General features: G+C 41.0%; 1 protein-coding gene and 1 long non-coding RNA gene across 7 annotated transcripts in view; both read right to left on the bottom strand.

Annotated features, from left to right (window-relative positions):
• Positions 1–15: 15 nt before the first annotated feature.
• On the bottom strand, positions 16–1,804 carry LOC144077599 (uncharacterized). Its single transcript, XR_013301053.1, has 5 exons — positions 1,503–1,804; positions 802–854; positions 394–515; positions 226–318; positions 16–143 (listed from the first exon to the last, which is right to left on the bottom strand). It is a non-coding gene; the product is annotated as an uncharacterized LOC144077599 (long non-coding RNA).
• Positions 1,805–7,234: 5,430 nt separating this feature from the next.
• The window catches only part of cacna1ab (calcium channel, voltage-dependent, P/Q type, alpha 1A subunit, b), a 78,075-nt gene continuing 66,120 nt past the window's right edge, over positions 7,235–19,189 (bottom strand). For 2 of the 6 annotated variants that reach the window (XM_077604817.1, XM_077604823.1), the window contains 8 exons: positions 17,846–17,875; positions 16,122–16,237; positions 15,823–15,961; positions 14,194–14,307; positions 13,153–13,188; positions 10,994–11,198; positions 10,487–10,719; positions 7,235–10,152 (listed from right to left, as the gene is read on the bottom strand). In XM_077604817.1, the coding sequence (XP_077460943.1) occupies positions 9,430–10,152; positions 10,487–10,719; positions 10,994–11,198; positions 13,153–13,188; positions 14,194–14,307; positions 15,823–15,961; positions 16,122–16,237; positions 17,846–17,875 (1,596 nt within the window). In that variant the 3' untranslated portion in view covers positions 7,235–9,429. The remainder of the gene's footprint in view (positions 10,153–10,486; positions 10,720–10,993; positions 11,199–13,152; positions 13,189–14,193; positions 14,308–15,822; positions 15,962–16,121; positions 16,238–17,845; positions 17,876–19,189) is intronic. The other 4 variants (XM_077604819.1, XM_077604818.1, XM_077604821.1 and 1 more) reach the window with 4 other exon arrangements.

The following is a 19,189-nucleotide window of genomic DNA, read 5'->3' as shown; positions in this document are numbered from 1 at the left end:
GAATTACACAAAATATAACCATGTTTTAAGCATTTATTTAATTTGGATGAATACTTAGATTTCCACAATAAACAAATACATTAACCACCAAGGACAATCACCGGGTCCTCAACTTAGAGATGCTCCAGAGTCTGGACACAGGTCTGATGTGAACAAAAAAGCAAAAGTTACCATAAGTAGAGACAAGAGATAGGGTTAGGTGATTTTTTTTGGAACTAGTTTTACCTTGATCTGACCCAGTCTCCTCTCTCACGTAACCTCAAGGGTGTTGTTGTGGGCATGCAGGAAGAGCTGCATCTTGATGCTAAACAGGGAAAACTTGCAAAAAAAAGCAAAAGTTATATGTAGAGACTGGAGATTCAATAAGCAGGCATTTTTTGGAACTACTTTTACCTTGATCTGGCTCTCCTGTAACCTCAAGGGTGTAGAGGTAAGATCGGGCCGACCTGACCCATGGGTTTTAAAGCACGGCACGGCGAATTAACTTGATTTGCAGGTCCGAGTCCAAAGCGAACCTGAAATTTCATATTTTATTTGTGAGGAGTTGGGGTGATTGATGATAAGTTAAAGGCTTCGTTTGTAACAAAATCTAAGTTAAACAAGATTGTATAAACATTTACATCTTTTATATATTTTGATTTAAATTTTTGCTCACATTTGAAAGCAAAGCGCCACATTGACTACATTCAGCTAAGCCAACGCAAATTTCTCAAGCATATTCAGCCTCCAATTCCATTACAGTGCCTTTCTTTTATCCAAAAATCCAAATTATTTATTTCAGGCTAGGGTTAAAGATCTTACCTCTACAAGGGTGGGGGTGTTCAGGGCACGCCGGAAGAGCTGCATCTTGAATGCTAAACAGAAGAAAAAAACTTGATTTAACCAAGCTATTTGGGAGTTGCCATACAATTATTACAGATTATGAGAAATCTTACAAGAAATTTAATAAACAATCAAGATAAAGTATCAAAATAAGTTAGTGAGTGCTCCGTGCTATTTTCCCTTCCACACAAGGCGATCAAATATACAGATATTAACAGGTAGGAGAATGCTGGCTGAACAATTTTCTTAAAAATGATTTTTTTTTGCTGTGAAAACAGAACAATTACAAATTGGAAACGTGATTGATTAGTCTAATCACCCGGTTGACTAATCAGCCATTTTTGAGCGAGCCTTTAACCAGCAAACGGTCCGTTGATGTCTCGGCTTTGTTTGATTAAATTAAAAGTCTTTCTACACGACTCAATAATGGAGAGAAAACGTTTAAAGCCACGGAGACGGCGGAGGAAGAGGAAGCAAATGGGAAGCGTCGTAATGCTAATGCTATGCTAAGCTAGCGGTCGGGAAAAGGAGCCTTAAGGAAACTTAAATTGGCGACAGTGTGTTCAACCTGGCATTAAACTAACAGATTTGTTGGCGTGTTAGGCTCAATTGATTCCTAAAAAATCTCCCGGTAGCGTGATAAAAATGCACTTAGGCTAGTAAATTGCTCTCCAGCTTACCTCGTGTGTGTCAGTCGTCCGTCTGCAATGAAGGCTGTTCCTAAGGACGAGCCACTGCGCATGTGCTGAATTTACGCACCTGGGTCGCCAATTGTTTTAACCACGCCCATATTGTCCCTCCATATTGAATGTGGAAAAGATGGTGCGTGCTTACCGTGCTCCAAGAGGGGCTTTGTCCTTCCAAATCAATGTCTATGTTTTGAAGAGGATTTTTGTGGTCTTGATGCTATAAAACAGTATGCGTTAGTACACTCTTTTTTTTAAAACAAATATATTGGGTAACATTTTTACTTAGTATTTTACATCAACTCATCTTTATTTTAGGCCATCTGACTCCAATAAAAATTAATATTTGATGCTATAAAACAGTATGCCTTAGTACAGTCTTTTTTTTTTAAACAAATATATTGGGTAACATTTTACTTAGTATTTTATATCAACTCACTTTTGTTTTAGTCCATTTGACTCCAATAAAAATTAATATTTGATGCTATAAAACAGTATGCCTTAGTACAGTCTTTTTTTTTTAAAACAAATATATTGGGTAACATTTTACTTAGTATTTTATATCAACTCACTTTTGTTTTAGTCCATTTGACTCCAATAAAAATTAATATTTGATGCTATAAAACAGTATGCGTTAGTACAGTCTTTTTTAAAAACAAATATATTGGGTAACATTTTTACTTAGTATTTTACATCAACTCACCTTTGTTTTAGGCCATCTGACTCCAATAAAAATTAATATTTGATGCTATAAAACAGTATGCATTAGTACAGTCTTTTTTTAAAAAACAAATATATTGGGTAACATTTTACTTAGTATTTTATATCAACTCACTTTTGTTTTAGTCCATTTGACTCCAATAAAAAATAATATTTGATGCTATAAAACAGTATGCGTTAGTACAGTCTTTTTTAAAAACAAATATATTGGGTAACATTTTTACTTAGTATTTTACATCAACTCACCTTTGTTTTAGGCCATCTGACTCCATTAAAAATAATATTTGAAACGCAAAGAATGCTGAATTGGTGGCCAGCCAATCATAAGGCATAAGGAGACAAACAACCATTCAGCCATATCTAGGGCCACTGATTTTTAGTTAACTATTTCTCTAACTCTGTGGTGTGTTGTAAAGCGTGGATCCTTATTAGACTTGGGTGGAGATATGCTCATGCATATTTAAAAAAAATAAAAAACATCAAATTTGGAAGTCAGCAACAATCATGAGAAGTGAGGCGGCGCTTGTACAATGCATTCTTTCAGGTTTTATTCAGCGTCGTTAGGAAGAGAGGCGTTTGGAAATTACAAAATGCACTGCAGGTAAAAAGAGCTGAGAAAGATCCAGAACCCATAGAGAACTGATGGCAGAGCAGGAGAAAATGAAGGGAAAAAGAGGAGAAGAAGGGATTTCATTCACTGGGAACAAAAACATGACCAGATCAAAGTTCAGGCAGCTGCTCAACTTCCCCAATGGGATTTTGTTTTTTTGATTTTTTTCATTTTTTTCACATTTTTAATATTGTTCAAGTATTCTGGTCGTTCCTTTGTGTGAAATAACATTCTTTTGTTGTCATCACTAAAAGTCTTTTTTATTTTATTGTTCTCCTCTATTTGTATCCAATTTTTTGAGGGGTTGTGAATTTTAACAATTTTTTGGTCAACATTTTCATTTTTGTTTTTAAAAATAGAAGGAAAAAAAGTAACACGTTGCTCTATAAAACATCTATTTATATATTTTTACATATACAGTATATATTTTTTCTTCATATATTTATATATTTATTTTATTTTTTTGTGTGTAATTCCTGAAGTTTACCCCACATAGTGGCATGCACATTGCACATGCAATATCTTTAATTAAATACGATCTATTTTTCCACTTCAAACTGCCATTTATGCTCTATTTTTTTCTTTTTTTCAAATCCCCAACTTGCACTGGCTTGACAACAGTTGCCATGGTGATGGAATTAAAGAAAGAAAGGTGGATGGATAAATGAATGATGTGGATGTAAGTACACAGGTTGCTCTTTTTTAAAATGATGGTTCTTTTGTCAAGTCAATTTGACGTTAAAAAATTTTTTTTAGATGACAAATGCTTTCATTTTTTGTAGATATTTTTGCAAATGTTTTTTTTTTTTTTTTTTAGAATTTCCACGTTCCAGTGTTTAAAAATGGGGCAGAAATTTACTGGCAAATTGCATTTCAATGAATGTAGTACATTAAACATTATGTAGTACACATCTAAATCTTTTTTAATGCTTAAATTGATCCATTTAAATATATTTTTTTGGGCACAGGGGGATTAAATGGAGGGTTTTAAAAGAGGAAAAAATAGATTTTGGGGAAAAAAATAACAACCAAAATAGCCATCTGGGCCCAACTTGTATAATTTTACAAACAGACAAAAAAAACCTAGAAATTAATTTAAAAAAAGAATTAAAAAACAGCCTTACATTTGTGACTATTTCCTTTTTTTAACAAGAGAGCCTCTCATTTAAATCTTTAGCAAATGGTTAGATTTAAAATATCCTGTGTCAACAAATGACATGAACACAGCAGGCAAGACCGCCGTCTAGTGGTTTTCCAAGGATGCTGCATTTAGGTGAAAGTGTTTTGATTAATTTAGATTTTTCTTTGAGTGTTTATTTAAAAAAATTTGAGGAGGAGATGGGGTGGATGAGAAGCAAGACGAGGACAGACAGATATCATCTCCATTGACAAACTTTTATGCTTCAAAGTGTACAGAACAATTTACAAAGCTGGGGTGGACAATGGGGTGGTTGAGGGGGGGGGGGGGGTGGACACACACGCATACACACAGACATACAATTTTTGTTTTAATATATAAGTCATAAATCATTGGTTTGTCATTTTTTAGTGGCCAAATTGAGGTGTGCCTGATTAAAATTGTTACTCCTTATATTGTAGAGCTATTTGAAAAATAAAGTGAGATAAAAATAATTTTAAAAGGTGACAAAATGATCAAAATTTAAAAATAAATCTATTCAAAGGTATATTTAAAATACATTAATAAATAAAAAGCTGAACATATTAAGGACTCCAATGCATTTCCAATTAAAGATATTTAAAAACTATTTTCACAAGCAAATATATGTATATATATATTGCATAAAGTTTCCAAAGAAGACAAAATATAACACTAGTAAAGAAAAAAACAGCTTTTTCTTTTGGGGAAAAAAATATAATATAGCGGTATATGGACTTGTCCATAATAATGCTATGTTCAAAAATCTTGCCATTCAAAAGTACACTAATAATTTTTACGTGTTTGATTACTGACACCATAAATAGGCCTTAAAAGATCAGTTTTTTTTAGTAGGAGTTGACCAATCCTAAAGGAATTATACAAATAATAATAAAAACATCAATCACGACAAACAACCACTAAACATAACTCATGGCATGAGGTGATGTGGGGCGCCAGTGCCTTTTTTTGAGGGGGGAATTCTTGACCTGACCTTTTGTACCCCCAATTATCCCCCCCCAACCTCCCCCCACCCAACACGCACACATGCACACACTAGCGCTTCGCACAGGAGACCACCGCCACGAGTGGCTTGAGCTACATAAGCACAACTTTTGGCAGCGCTGAAAATGTACAATAAAACCCACGCCATGTTTTGCAAAGAGAGCCCTTGAGTTGTGAGTTTGTCTGCACCCGCCATTTTTAATCACCGCTAAGCAAATCACAAAGAAGACGCTTCAAGGAGGGCCTTGAAAACTTTTGGGGTCAGGTCCGCGGGGGACCCTTGATAGGGGAGACATTTTGTTACGGAAATGGATTTTTTTTTTACAGTGCTACAATTCAGAGTTACAAGTTGTACGTGATACGCATTCCTAAATAGATCGTCTGGACTTTGTCGTTGTATTTTTTGGGGGGGGTGACTTCATTTTTGTTGGGGGCGTGGTCAGTTAATGATTCAATCTCTGTCTCAGATTGATTGTATTTAATAGGGCGAGAAAAAACGATGAGATTACTCATTTAATACAAGGACAAAAAGGGATTTGGGGGTATACTGCTATATGTTTTTTTGCAATAAGTTAAATTAAAATTGTTTTTCTGTCAATCTGCCGCTTACAATTTGAGATAAAAGTGAGTGATTCACAAACTCATTAAGAAAAAAAAAGAATTTTTTAAGTCGAAATGGGACTGTAGACTTAATTAAGACCTGAATTTTGTATAAATTAAAGTTGCCTGTGTTCTAGAAAAAAAAAGTCGTATTACGATAATTGAAAATTGAATATGCTAGCAACAATGTACTGTTTTCTCAAAAGGATTAAGTTTTTGTTGATGTTGAAGGTATCTAATCTTGCGAGATTACCGTGTACCTTTGAGAAATCCCATTTTTGGATTTTTAAAAATCTATCCTCCCTTTTATTTTGAAAACCTACGCTTTTTGCCATTTATGTGCTCAAGTCAAAGCCCTCTCGGGTAGAAAAGTAGTGCATTGATGCCATGAATTTGGACTAGACAGGCCGAGAAAAGTGCTCCTATCTCGTGGCATCTTTAGCCCACCATAAACCTATTTTCGTGGCGCGCCAATTGCCGATTTTCACAGAGGATCGTGGAAATCCTTGTACATTCTGTGAAGGGGGGGGGGGTCCCATTTCTGGACACCGCAGGGTTAACTTCCATTTCGAGCGACATCTGCGCCGACCCCCATCGAGGGCCCGCTGCCTGAAACCATTGCAAGAGAGCCTAGTAGAATTTTAAGGCGTAGTGTTGTTGATTTTCACGATGACAGCGGGCGCTAGTGGGCGGGGCCGGTGGACTAATGCGTCTCGGATACAGAAGGCACTGCGGCTCTGCCAGGGTCGGGGGGAACTGGGGAAGTAACTGCTAATGGGGTTCCAGTTTGTGCCCTTTTGCTTTCTAGAACAAGTCTGTGCTCTACTTTTAGGCCTTGGACGTGGGGTAAGGGGTGGGCGCTTGGGGGTCGGATACAGGGGGTCTCGCAATGTGCAAGCGGTGCGGACCGTCACCCCTTTTTAGTTGGATTCCGTCAGGGATCGGGTCTTACAGTTCCTGTGAAAGTGTGCGGACGCTCATCATGTCTGCATAGAGTCGAAGGATGTGGACTAAGTGTCATGGGGAGATCTAAGATCTGCGAGAGTGCAACTTCAATAGCGGCCACCGGATCAAAAAAGCTATCGAAAACTACGGCTACGGTTATCATATTACCTAGATTCAGGGAATCTTCTACACTTGTCGATCATCGGGTTTTAGAATATTCCATATAAATGGCCACCAGAAGAAAGGCGTCTTGTAATACTGTGTCTGAGGAAAACAAAGCGGCCACCAAACTGGGCTGCTGAATAGTGACGCCGTTTTTTTGGCAGAGGAGGACTCGGCTGTGCTACAACCTTAAAGTCCCACCATCACCTTAGGGGGGTACTGAGCCACAGCACGTTGTCGTTTTCTCTGTAAAATAAACCAAAAATGTTTAAAACAGGTTTAATCCCATTTCGCTGCTGTTCAGGAAACCAGAGTCAGAAGCTAGTTTAGTTTCATTGTTGTGGCGGCCAGGGATTTAGTTGTTGTTTTTTCGTCGAAGGATAAACACAACGAGTCTCGACTACTGTTTTGTTTTTGAGTCATCTGTCCTCTGCCAGAATCCCAGACTTCAACTACGTCACTAGTTGCAACTATGCAGAGGCAAACGGTTACATACATAATTTTTATTGCACAATTTCAATAGTTATGGAGGTGAGTCTTGGTAGTTTATTTCTAAATATTATTTGACAAGATTCTATTATATATTTAGTCTGTTAAAAATGGTGATAGTGGGACTTTAAGTGGTACCTGGTACCTTATCCAGACCTGAGAGGAGGGCTTGGGCAGAGGAGGTCATCATTGGCACAGAGGGGACTAGCAGTGGTCTATGTGTCCTTTCAGGGGAGGGTCCAATGTGGAGTTAGTTCTAAATTGGCCGGTTGTGCTGTTCAGTTTACCTTGAACGCTACGAAAAGGATAGACGCGAAACTCATCACCCACTGTTTAACGTCTTTTACAACCGCTTCTACTGTTTGGTTTGACAAAAAACCAAAGAAATCCCAGACCTCCTCCCTGAGCCAGCCTGAAATGTCGCCTCCCCCGGGACCCGTGATCGTCAACGTAAGGCAGGGGTGTCCAAACTATGGCTCCGAGCCATTTGGGCCTTTTACGCATTTTTTTGCAGCCCGAAACAAACACTAAAATTTACAATGATCATTTTCCTAAATTGCCATCCTTTAACTACTAGCATGTCCATCTTAGCACATATTGCGTCTGTTTTGATTCTGAATGTGGAGAATTCTAGTGGGATCGAGGGCCGCACAGCACCAAAATATCCAGTAAAATCATTAACTTTTGGCTTCATCACTAATTTTTTATATATATATTTTTTACAAAATCAATATAAATATACTCCTATATATATAAAACAATATATTTATATATAGTATTCGCATATCCTTATCTAAACTGCTGAATTAGATTCAAAGTGGTCCTTGCGACTATTGGGAAAAAGGTTTGGACACCCCTGACTTTACAGATGTAAACAGGATGGACTTGGCATACTTGAAGGGATAACAAAATAACATGACAACAACTCCAAAGCAACAGCGCTAACAATCATCAACATCATTGTCATTCTGCATTGATATTTTTATCAAGACTGTCATCATGAACAGTACTAAATACCAGGTGGCAGAAGTTCGCTTCCCTCTGCTCCATCTCCATCATGGCCAAAATCCCCCCCACCCCCCAATACTAGAATGGACCCTACTTATCCCCAATAAATGCCAAACTACAACAGCTACTTTCCTTGAAGATGCCAAGCAACTGTAAGAGAGGAAAGAGACAGAGAGAAGAGAGCTTCATTTTGTAAACGTAAATGCAAAGTTTCCCATAAATTCCCCTCCCGCCTCCAAAAGTCCCAAAACATGGGATTCCTCTCTAGTATGTGTTGAATCAATCATGCAGGTTTCCATCCAAATGGGTCAAAGGAGAGAACGCAAACAGAAGAACCGAGCTTCCAATTGCCAAGAAGAAGAAGAAGAACAAGAAGTAATCAAGAGAAGAAATACTGAAGAAATTAGTCTGTTCTTTCTTTCCTCTCCTCCGCCCTTTTAACTGCACGATGTCACTTCCTGCCAGGCTACGCTTGGGCGGGGCTTTTTACAGCGGCAGCGCTTTGCATTCCCCCACCAGACAGGAAGTGATTTAATACCAGCACGGAGAGAGTCTAACAGTAAACACAGATGATAAAACTCATCAAATATCAGCCGGCGCTGGATTGGCTGGTTTTTGCAGAATAGGCGGAGCTTCCTGGTTCTGTCCTTGGAAAAACAAAAGGTTTAAGATCAAGTGGTTTTTCTCCCTTTTTTTTCCTCCTCACTAAGTTTTGTTCTTGAGGGTTATTTTTCCTGGAGGCAAAGCTTGGCATGTAAGGGTTTTAATTTCGGGAGAGAGTCTGGCTTTTTAGTGACTCATATCCCCCCTAAAAACGTGAGTGGAAGCAGCAGAACCCACACCGAGAGCTCCGAGAAGCAGACTGGCCAGAGAGTCACCTGAAGAAGAAGCGTTCGACCAAATTTTAGCCTCAGAAAGCCGGCCGACTCTTTGTCAGGACCCTTAGTTCAAATGGGATGTTCCACGTTTCCTCCGGCAGTTTGGCTTCCCAGCAGAGGGTTCTGGCAAGCGTAGCTCCGATGGCCTTGCTCGTCTTCCGCGAGTCAGTCTATGTGAAGCACCGTCGCCCTCTCTGCTCTGCACTCTCACAGAGTTCAGGCGCTGAGGGCAGAGTCCTCGGAAGGATGCCTCGACCTTCCACCCCGTCCCCTTCAAGTCTACGTACGCAAGGCCAGAACTCTGGAGGCCCACGCTTACCTCCTGTCGTTTCTGCCCCGATCCCGTCGCTAGCACCAGTCGTCCTCGTCAGTCTCGCTGTAAGGTTCATGCAGGCCTTTGCGTGGTCCGCGGGCGTGAGGGGGCCGGTGGTGCGGATGAGGTGCTCCGGGAGGCCCCCTTCGATGCGGAGAAGGTGAGGACGATCGGTAGCCGTTGGGTACCCGGCGTGGATGTGGAGTTGGCAGAGGGGGCCCGTGACGGGCAGTCCTAGGCGAGCGGGAGTGCGGGTTACCCGCGTGAGGGTGGGGGTTGCCATGGGAAAGGCTTTGCTCATACGCTGGGGGCTCGTGGTGCCGCTCGTACTCGTAGTCGCGCTCGTAAAAGGGCCCATCCCCCTCCAGACTGTCTCCCAACGGAGGTCCGCTCCAGCGGCCTCGGTGAGGGGACCGTGGGGATCCGTGGATGGGTGAGCGGGGGGACTGATGCCTGGGGGAACGGGGTGACCCGTGCCTGGACGTTGAGCCCCCGGTGTGGTGTGGTGAGGCTTGACGGGACGGGGGACGGTGATGGTAACCCCTGTCGTGGTCTGGCGGTGAGAAGTGTCGTGGCGAGGGCGAGCGTAGTCGACCTGATCCCGGGGGTCCGTAGCTTGGCTGCTTACGGACAGCGGGGGAGTAGGTGACATGAGGGCGAGGGACGGCAGGGGTCTGGGGAAGCTGCCGGCGGCCTCTCCGTGGCGTACTGGTCCCCGAGGTCGAGGGGACGGGGCTGCCGCTTACCGAACTACTGCCCTACAGCAAAAGGTAAAGAAAGAAAATCAAAACGCACCACAACGAGAACAACGGCTCGAGTGGAGCAGAGTTGCAGGGTTGCAGGGGGCGGTTCGAAATGCAGATTGGTGGCAGATGGGATCATACAATGAAGGCACAGTGGGAAAAGGAAAAATTGACAACCATAAGTGGTTGAAATCTGAAACTTTTTGCTGCACTATGGATGATGTAGCTCAAGGAAGGACTATGGATCACTACACCAACTCAGAGCATTACGGTCACAGGTAAACTTGGGCCTATCCCATCTGACTTTGTGCAGAGGTGCGCAAGTAACATTGGTGTCATGATGACTCACCTGTCTGTGGCCCCGTCCGTCAGGACCCTCACTGGGTGAGCGTGACCAGTGTCTGTCATGTGCGTGTCGATGAGCTAACTCGTGTCGGTCATATCGTTCTTTGTCTACAGAGCCGTGGTGATGGTGATGGTGGTGGTGGTGACGACGGTCTTTGGTCCTTCCCCGGTCTCGCTCGCGCTCCTTGGGAGGCAGGTCGCCTGACTGTGTGGTGGTGCTCAGGTCTGTCCCCAGGCCTAGTTTGGTAGCAGATACAAATGGTTAGGCCAAACATCAAAGTCACTGGGGAGCCGCAAGGCTAAATTCTGGGGCCACTGTATAAACCTGCTGGACTTGAGTTTGTGTTTCCTTATTTCTCACACTTTCAGTTTCCTTGAAAATCAAACACTGCCTTGAAACAAAAAAGGCTCTTAGCCTTAATTTGAGACCATAACCCTGGCATGAAATTAATTAGAAACCCAAACCATAATTTGAAACCCCAAATTTTGTACTGTATCTGTGGAAACTCACCTGTGTCTGCGTCTGTATATCTTGTGAGGGATCGCTGTGAGGTCCTGTGGCTCCGGTCCCTGTGGCGGCGCCCCCCGCCCCCGTGCCGCCCCTCTTCGGCTACCACCCTGTCCAGGGAGTAGTCATCTAGCCTGACGCCCCTGCCCGAGCGTCCGTGGACCAAGCTGGAGGTAGACCGCCGCATTGGACTGGTGTCTGTGATGGTCTGAGGGTTCCAGGAAAAGGACGACAACACACAAACAGTAGAAGGCATGTTGTTGTGGGACTGAATTATTGATGTTACTATACCCCCTTGCACACTAAACTGGTGCCAGTACTGGTCAGATACCAGGGCTCAGTTAGGTAAACCCAGCGCTCCTGAATGTCATGTTGTCTCCCACATAAATGCCAGCATGACGGTATGACTGTAGCAGTAAAACGGAATAATGATTCAGAATAGGGACACGAGGTAAGGGGAGTCGATGATCTTTTGGCCCAGTTGTGAGGCACTAAGGCGTAAAACGTAGAAATACATGCTTGCAAACCTTTGCTCGAAAGTGGAATTTAAAGCCCTCACCTTAGCTTGAAACTGTAATTGGATGCTCTAACCCGTGTTCGAAACCCTATCCCTGGCTTCCAAACCAAATTAGAAGTGCAAAAACCTTGTTGGATCTATCCCCGAACCCAAACTGGCACCAGCTCAGCCTTAAAGGGGTCAACGATCTTCTTCTCCTGATGAACCAGACGGGTGTCAACCAGCCCGACCGCGACATCCTAAGTCTTGGCTTGTGCACCCGTCTGGCTCGGACAAAACTACTTGGCCATATTATTTACAAAAATGGACACATCGGAAAGCAGTCGACTGTTAGCCATTAGCATTCACGCGGCGGCGAAGGAGAACACGACCATGCTTCTCCCAGCAAGCGGAACGGATCAGCAGGACGGGAAGAATCCGAGGTAGAGCAAGCATGATGGTGTTGACCATGCCTCCTCATGCACAAGGCACAGGAGAGAGAGAGAGAGAGAGAAAGTGAGAGAAAGAGAAAGAGAGAGACTATGGCGTTGTTTGACAAGGCATGTCTTGGAGTTGGGCTAAAAATGACGTCTTCAGGCAACAATGCGATAATACCATGAAACCACTCAGTTGCGTCCTGCTAGCACTTGGATGCAGTCTTGGAATGTGCATGAAGGGATTGGTTGCATTGATTGGCTCTCAGTACGATGTAGCAAACGATTTTGTACGCTACTGTACACCAGTCACAGAATCAAATAAAACGGAACAGAATAAGACCCAAAGCTGTAAAAGTTGATGAAATTCAGCATGATGAAAAAGAAAGATGATGTATTTAAAGATGCATACCTAAAACCATTAAAAAGGAAAAATATGAGAACAAAAATGAATAAAAAGATAAACAAATGTATGCTAGTAAATGAATGTCAATACAAACAAAGAAAATAGGAAGATAACTAAATGGTTTACCCACAAGAGGATACAAGCTGCATTTGAGGAAAGGAATTTGTGGCAGATTCTCGCCAAAGGAATTTAGTCCCAAAACCTTTTTAGCGAAATTCGAAATAGCGAAATACAGAAATGAATAATTAGCAAAAGTACTGAACTATAGAAGATTTGTAGCCGCTGCCAAATAACTCACAACATAACTCTTGAATGCAACATTTCATGATGTTACAATGTGTGTTGAGATTTATATAGTGAGAAGGAGAGTGGACTTTTTTGTCATTCATTTTAAACGAATTTGGGATACTCAAATTATTAACAAAATTAAAAAACTGAAGAAGAAGCAAAAGCAACCAACCAACTGAAGTATCATCAAAGAGTAGAGCCACAAATGAATACCAAGTAAATTAAAATTAACACAAATGAATAAAATCCGAATCAATTAAAAAAATCTAATAACATAATATCAAAATGAATTAAATAATACAAATAAATTCAACCAATTACAAGAACTGAAAGAATAAGAAAAAAAATTGACTGCTCATCAAAACAAACAAAAACAAAACGATGTTAAATGAGAAAAGGTCAATTCAGCGCAATACAAGAAGTATATTCTAAAAATATCCTGTGGTGCTAAAATTCCAACCCCAGTAAGAGCAGCGTGCACGTGGCAACCGCGACCTTGCGTTTGACACACAGCGAGAGCGAGAGAGAGAGTACATACACTCAGGTTATTTCCACGAGGCCTGTGTCTTCTCCGCTGCAAACACACACACACACACACACAAAAACGATACAAAAGGGCAACACACAAAACAGATTGGCGGTCAGCGTGAAAAAGAGGCAAAAGAACAAAAAAAGGAAAGCAACACAGAAAAAACACATCGTCCAAAAAAGCTCAGTACGTGCGCGCATACGTTCACAAAACGGCATGAGTGTACGTATACGTCGTGTTTTCCGCATCGTCGTTTCTAGCGGCAACCACTAGGTGGACCCACTGTGCACAGGACAGACACACCAAGGATCAGATGGAAATGAAATGGAAAGAGGTGGTGAGAACAAAAGCATTCCTTGTGAAGTTTCGCAAATGTAGCAGAGTGTTATATACTACATCTATTTTCCGATCTTTTTTCCTGACTTTTTTCTAATGTCCCGATTTTTTGCCAATGGTTTATAGAACATGTGTCAAAGTGGTGGCCCGGGGGCCAAATCTGGCCCGCCGCATCATTTTGTATGGCCCGAGAAAGTAAATCATGCCGACTTTCTGTTTTGGATCAAATTAAAATGAAGAGTATAGATGTATATTACATTTCCTGATTTTCCCCCTTTTAAATCAATAATTGTAAATTTTTAATCATTTTTTTCCATGTTTTTAGTTCAAAAATCATTTTGTAAAATCTAAAAATATATTTAAAAAAAGCTAAAATAAACATTGTTTTAGATATATAAAAAAATCTGAATATTCAGGACTTTTAATCTAGTTCTTTTAATCCATTTATAAAAAAAATCTAAATATTATATCTAAAATGGTCCAGCCCACATGAAATCGAGTTGACGTTAATACGGCCCGCGAACCAACCCGAGTCTGACACCCCTGGTTTATAGCTATCTCGCTGAATTGAAATTAAAAACATACGTCAGTCCTCCTTCCTTATTGTTAAATGGGTGATAAAAAAAAGAAAGATATGCGCGGGAGGATGATGGGGGAGGGAGAGTCAGTTGGGGTGAGGAGGGATGGAGGGTGGGGTAGCATGGAGGTGCTCACTTGGTTGTCTGCTGAGAGGCGGGGCATGGAGAGGGTGCGCCCGTGCCCATCCACTGGGTGAAAGGGCTCGGTGTCGGAGTACCCGTCCCGCCCCATCTCCCGCATCTCTACCGTCTGCAAGAAGACAACGACATGAGGTGTGACCGCTGCCCACCTGGCAGGAGGTACTTTGGCCACCGTGCCAGGTACGCCTCGTCTCGATTTATACCAAAACTGGATAAATCAATGAGCTTCAGGCATCTTTTGCCAGCTCCTTATATGAAAATGTCAATGACTCCACCCCAAAAATGAAAGAATAAGTAAAAGATACGTCATAAAATATAATACAACACTCAAGAAGCATATTGTTGCTATGCTCCAGAAAACATCAGCATCATGTTATAATGTAATGTCATATTTTAACATGCGCTGTATCAAACTATAACATGAAATTCATCACTTCAAAATCGGAAATATAATTTATAATTTAAAATCTATGACATTAAAACATGACATTTACAGCATGACATAATGAATATTTTCGGGGTGTGTGGCAAGAGAACGCGTCATTAAAAAAGGCAATATAAAAAGAAAAGTGAAATAATAAAAAGAATGATAATGAATTACAGTAAATGACGTGAATAAAATCCCAACCGAAATGACTAAGTATTAATTTTCAGAACAACTTAAAACGTAATTACTCCACAATGCTAGCACAGAACTAAACAAGAGATGCAACTGGAAGTTAACTAGCACATTATTTCTTAATCGTAAAAATCATTTACTACCAAATTGTATATGTTGGTTAGGTAAAAGTTGTAAAATAACAGATTTTCCCTGATCAATTGCAACCACAACAAACTTGCACTGTGACGCATACTAGTGTCCTTGCTAGTGTCTCGCTTCCACTAAAACTTTAAATTTCAACTACACACACTGAAATACAAATAGAAGACATTGCCAGAGGACTGGAAAAAAAGATTCAAGTCAAATAATGCTTTTCTCACTTAACAAGGTCAAAGCTTTGTTGCTATCCAATTGCTTCAGAGCACACTAATAAAAAACCTTCTCCACAAGTTGCATGCAAAAGCTGAGAGAACAGTTTGGACTTAAAAAAAGTAATGTAATATTCCAAGTAGTCTTTTTGAAAACACATTTAGATTTACAAGAACAATGATGATGGGGAAAGATTTTCCTGTTTTATATATATTTAACCCCCCCAATAAAAACATTATTTTCTCTAAAAATAACACCATTACAACTCAAAAGAAACTAAAAATTCACAAAAATTAACCCCCAACCTTAAATTTTTTTTTAACTTACCTGCATACTTGCTAATCAATGTATTCTCGCATTTTAAAGATGTTTTTCATGAAATTGTTTCTCCATAAATATGCACAATTGTTGATTTTTCTTTTTAAACCTACAATTTAAAGTTAAGATTATTTTTCTCTGAGCAGTCACAAGATAGCCTTATACCTCAAATAGGCGTTATCTTCCTGAACCAAAACAATTCATGCTTAGATGTTTTTTTGGGGGAGAATAAAGAATCAGTAACTCGTGAGATGAGCCACGTGACCAGTCCACAAAACCTACCAAAAGTCACCTGCCTGTTGCCATGGCAGCAACCCAGCATCGCACTCGACATACCTGTGGGTTGTGGCGGTTGTCATGGAGGTCGTCTGGGTATGGTCTGTCGGGGCTCCAGTTACCCGTCTTTTGGAACATTTCCTGGGCTTTGGTGGTCATCCACGATTGGCTCTCGGTCATGCCACCGACTTCGGAAGGTCTGTGATGGAAAGTGACCAGTCGGTATGTTGTCGCAAACAACCATCAATTCACGTGCCCATTCAAAGGCTATGTGAACAGTGCGATTCTTTTTCAGTTCCTTTATTTTTTTAATTGTTTAAAAATAGTACACTTGACAAGACTTCTTAATGGCTACTCACATGTTGTCGACATTGTCGGGCTGCGTGCCAGGGAGGCTGTTCAGCCCCCCATGCCCGTTGGTACCGTCGCCTTCAGGTGGCGCCTCCATTCGTTCAAACATTAATGGTTCTCGGTTCTGTGTAATGTACCAAAGCAGGCTTAGAAGGAAAAATGAGGACGGTGGGTTGAGTGGCTACACAGAGAGACGACGCTCTGGTGGCATGAGCCCACAGGGGGACCCCATCAGAAGCACGGGGCTTTGGACAGGTGAAGTCTGACAGCTGATCTGGGATCGGAACTCACCTGTAACTTAGTAAGACACTTTTCCACTGCACTCCAGATACTTTAATTGTAATATGTAGAATTGTTGCTTTGAGGCACATCATAATTTGAAGCTAAATTTGAAGCCCTAGTTTGAAATTGGAAAAAAAAATCCTAAATCAGTCACTAAAACCTATCCACGGCTTCAAACTTATTTGAAACCCGAACCTCGGCTTCAAACTCTAAAATCCAGATTTGAGACCCTGTATCTTGTTAGAAAATCTAACACTTTTCAACAAGCAGCAAAACTCTAAATCTGGCTTCAAACACAAATCAATTATCCTTGTCGAATAACCGGAACCAAGGATGAAGACACTCAATTAACTGTAGCTCCAACTAAGTGACTTTTGTTAGCCTACTCTACTATATGAAGATATTCTTGCATAATGGGTCGATACCTTTGCATATTGCGTATTAAAGGTCCACCGTGCAATGGAAAAGCTTCTTAAATGATCACAGACCCGCGTCAATAAGAAACTTCCACCATCGTGTGAGTGAGCTACTGCCACTATCCCACACAAAAAAAGACATGTAAGGAAGGAGACATACTGTATACACAACAAAGACTGTGTTTCAGGATACATTCACACACAATACATAAATATTGACGTAATAAACATTAACGAGGGAACATTTCCAGAGTGACTTTAAGTTTGCCTGCCATGGCCTCCATCATCTGAATGGATCATGGTAACAAACTAGCGACATGGCCACACCCCTTCAGGTATGTCAAGGTACATTTATGTTCCACATGCTATGTCCAAACCCAAATCCAGGCTTCTAATGCACAATTCAAATGGCAAACATTGCTTTAAATTCGAATCCTGAACTTTCAGGTTAAAAACCCCAACACGTCGGACTCTGTCTTGTAAAACCTCATAGAAGAATTCACTTAGATTTCGAGTAAGTCTTGTTAGTACTGTTTCATGGGAACATAAATGAGCCTTAACCCTCATAACGAGACATAAACTTGGTAACCATAAAAGGCATCAAAATGGTTGCCACAATTTTCTCAAGTCAGACCCGTTGAAATGTTTTTTTACTACACGGTACGGAACGGTGGGCCCAATGTACAGTATCCTGCCACTAAATCATCACACGAGGACAACCACTAAACACCCCAGCAGACAGTCAGACGCCAGAGAGAGCTCAAACACATCGACAGAGGCACACAACGGAACATTGAGCTGGACTGACCAAATAAGGAGATCCCACCTCATCCTGGTGCCAGTAAAGGAAGACGTCAGAGCGACAACATAGACGAGAGACGACAAAAGGAGAAGAGCAAGGATGGAGAAAATCAAAGACAAAAAGCCAGGATGAACCAGCACAAACAGGAGGAGACAAACGGGTAGACAAACACTGGTGTCCATTCAGTCCAATGAATGGAATGACTGCATTCCAAAGAGACTGTGTCGTGTACCTCCAAAGTTTTACTGCATGACCACATGGGCTGAGAAATGAGAGGGGTGTAACAGTACGGTTAAAAACTGCAAAATACTTGCAGTAAAAGCAATTATTCACAAATTCCGACTTTCCTCGTCTTAGGTAAGTGCATTGAATTAGTTCCCCTTTTATAAGGAAACAATAAATGTAGACAATTGGAACATTCTGAATCTTGTCAGAATGATTAACATCCTTTGTAGAAATGGCCTACATACCAGATGTAAGCTCCTCTTTTTAGGAAATTGCAACATGAATAGGAGTGTTTTTTTTGTTCATGTTGACGATAACGAAAAAAATCTGTGACCGGACGATTCGCCGAAAGATGTTTCGCCGACGAACGTTTGGCCGACGGACAGTTCGCCGATGGCTACTACTTTAAACGCAAGGATAAAATAAAACATAAAAAATTGGCAGCACATTGTAGTATGTACTTGTATTTAGAAATATGTCCAGCGGGGGGCAGTACATGCCCTTGTTATTCCTAAATGAATGTTATCTGTAACGGGCCGTATATGGCCCACGGGCCGAGGTTGAAAAACGTGTACACACACGATCCAGGGGCGGGGCGAGCGCGCGAATCCCGATTCGGCGAAACGTCCGTTCGGCGAACTGTCCGTCGGCCAAACGTCCGTCGGCCAAACGTCTTTCGGCGAATCGTCCGAGTACCAAAAAAAATCCGTTAATAAATGACAGAAAGTAAAAAAAAAAAGCCAACACAAATAGACAAGTATAATAGTATTTAAATGATTGAATTATACCTGCTCTAAATAATATATAGAATATAAGAAAGCAAAAACAGTTACTTTACTTCTGCTATTCTGAGGGTGAGCTCCACTCTAGTTTTTAAAGGAGTGAGTTTGGTATTATTGTGATGAAATTTCATGAGCAAACGCTTTTCCCATACGAAAGAATAAAAAAAAAACTTTGTACTGTTACACCCCAAGCAAGAATTGTGTATGACAGAGCAGAACTGGCTGACATTCACCGTGACTACAAATAAAGTGAGATTTGGGAGCAAAGGGTTTCAGAACATTAGCAAAAAGAATAAAAAGAATTGGTCATCTGATCACAAGCACTCTTTGGGATAGCTCGGAGTGGGACAAGTTTTGTACTTTACCAATTTCTGGCATGATATGGCATCTATACCTAAGTGTCATATATATATCTGGCATATTATGGCTTAGTCACGCCAAAGTACTCATGCCAATCAATGAAAAATTTGGAAAAAAATATACTTAATGGTACATTTGTAATAGCAAAATTGATATTTGAGTGTTGTGGTTTTTAATAAATATTGTACAGTAAATCACAAATTAAATGG

The sequence above is a fragment of the Stigmatopora argus genome, chromosome 7 (assembly GCF_051989625.1).
Source record: "Stigmatopora argus isolate UIUO_Sarg chromosome 7, RoL_Sarg_1.0, whole genome shotgun sequence".
Taxonomy (NCBI): Eukaryota; Metazoa; Chordata; class Actinopteri; order Syngnathiformes; family Syngnathidae; genus Stigmatopora; species Stigmatopora argus.
The sequence above is the reverse complement of the archived record's forward strand: the minus strand, read 5'-3'. Positions and strand labels throughout refer to the sequence as shown.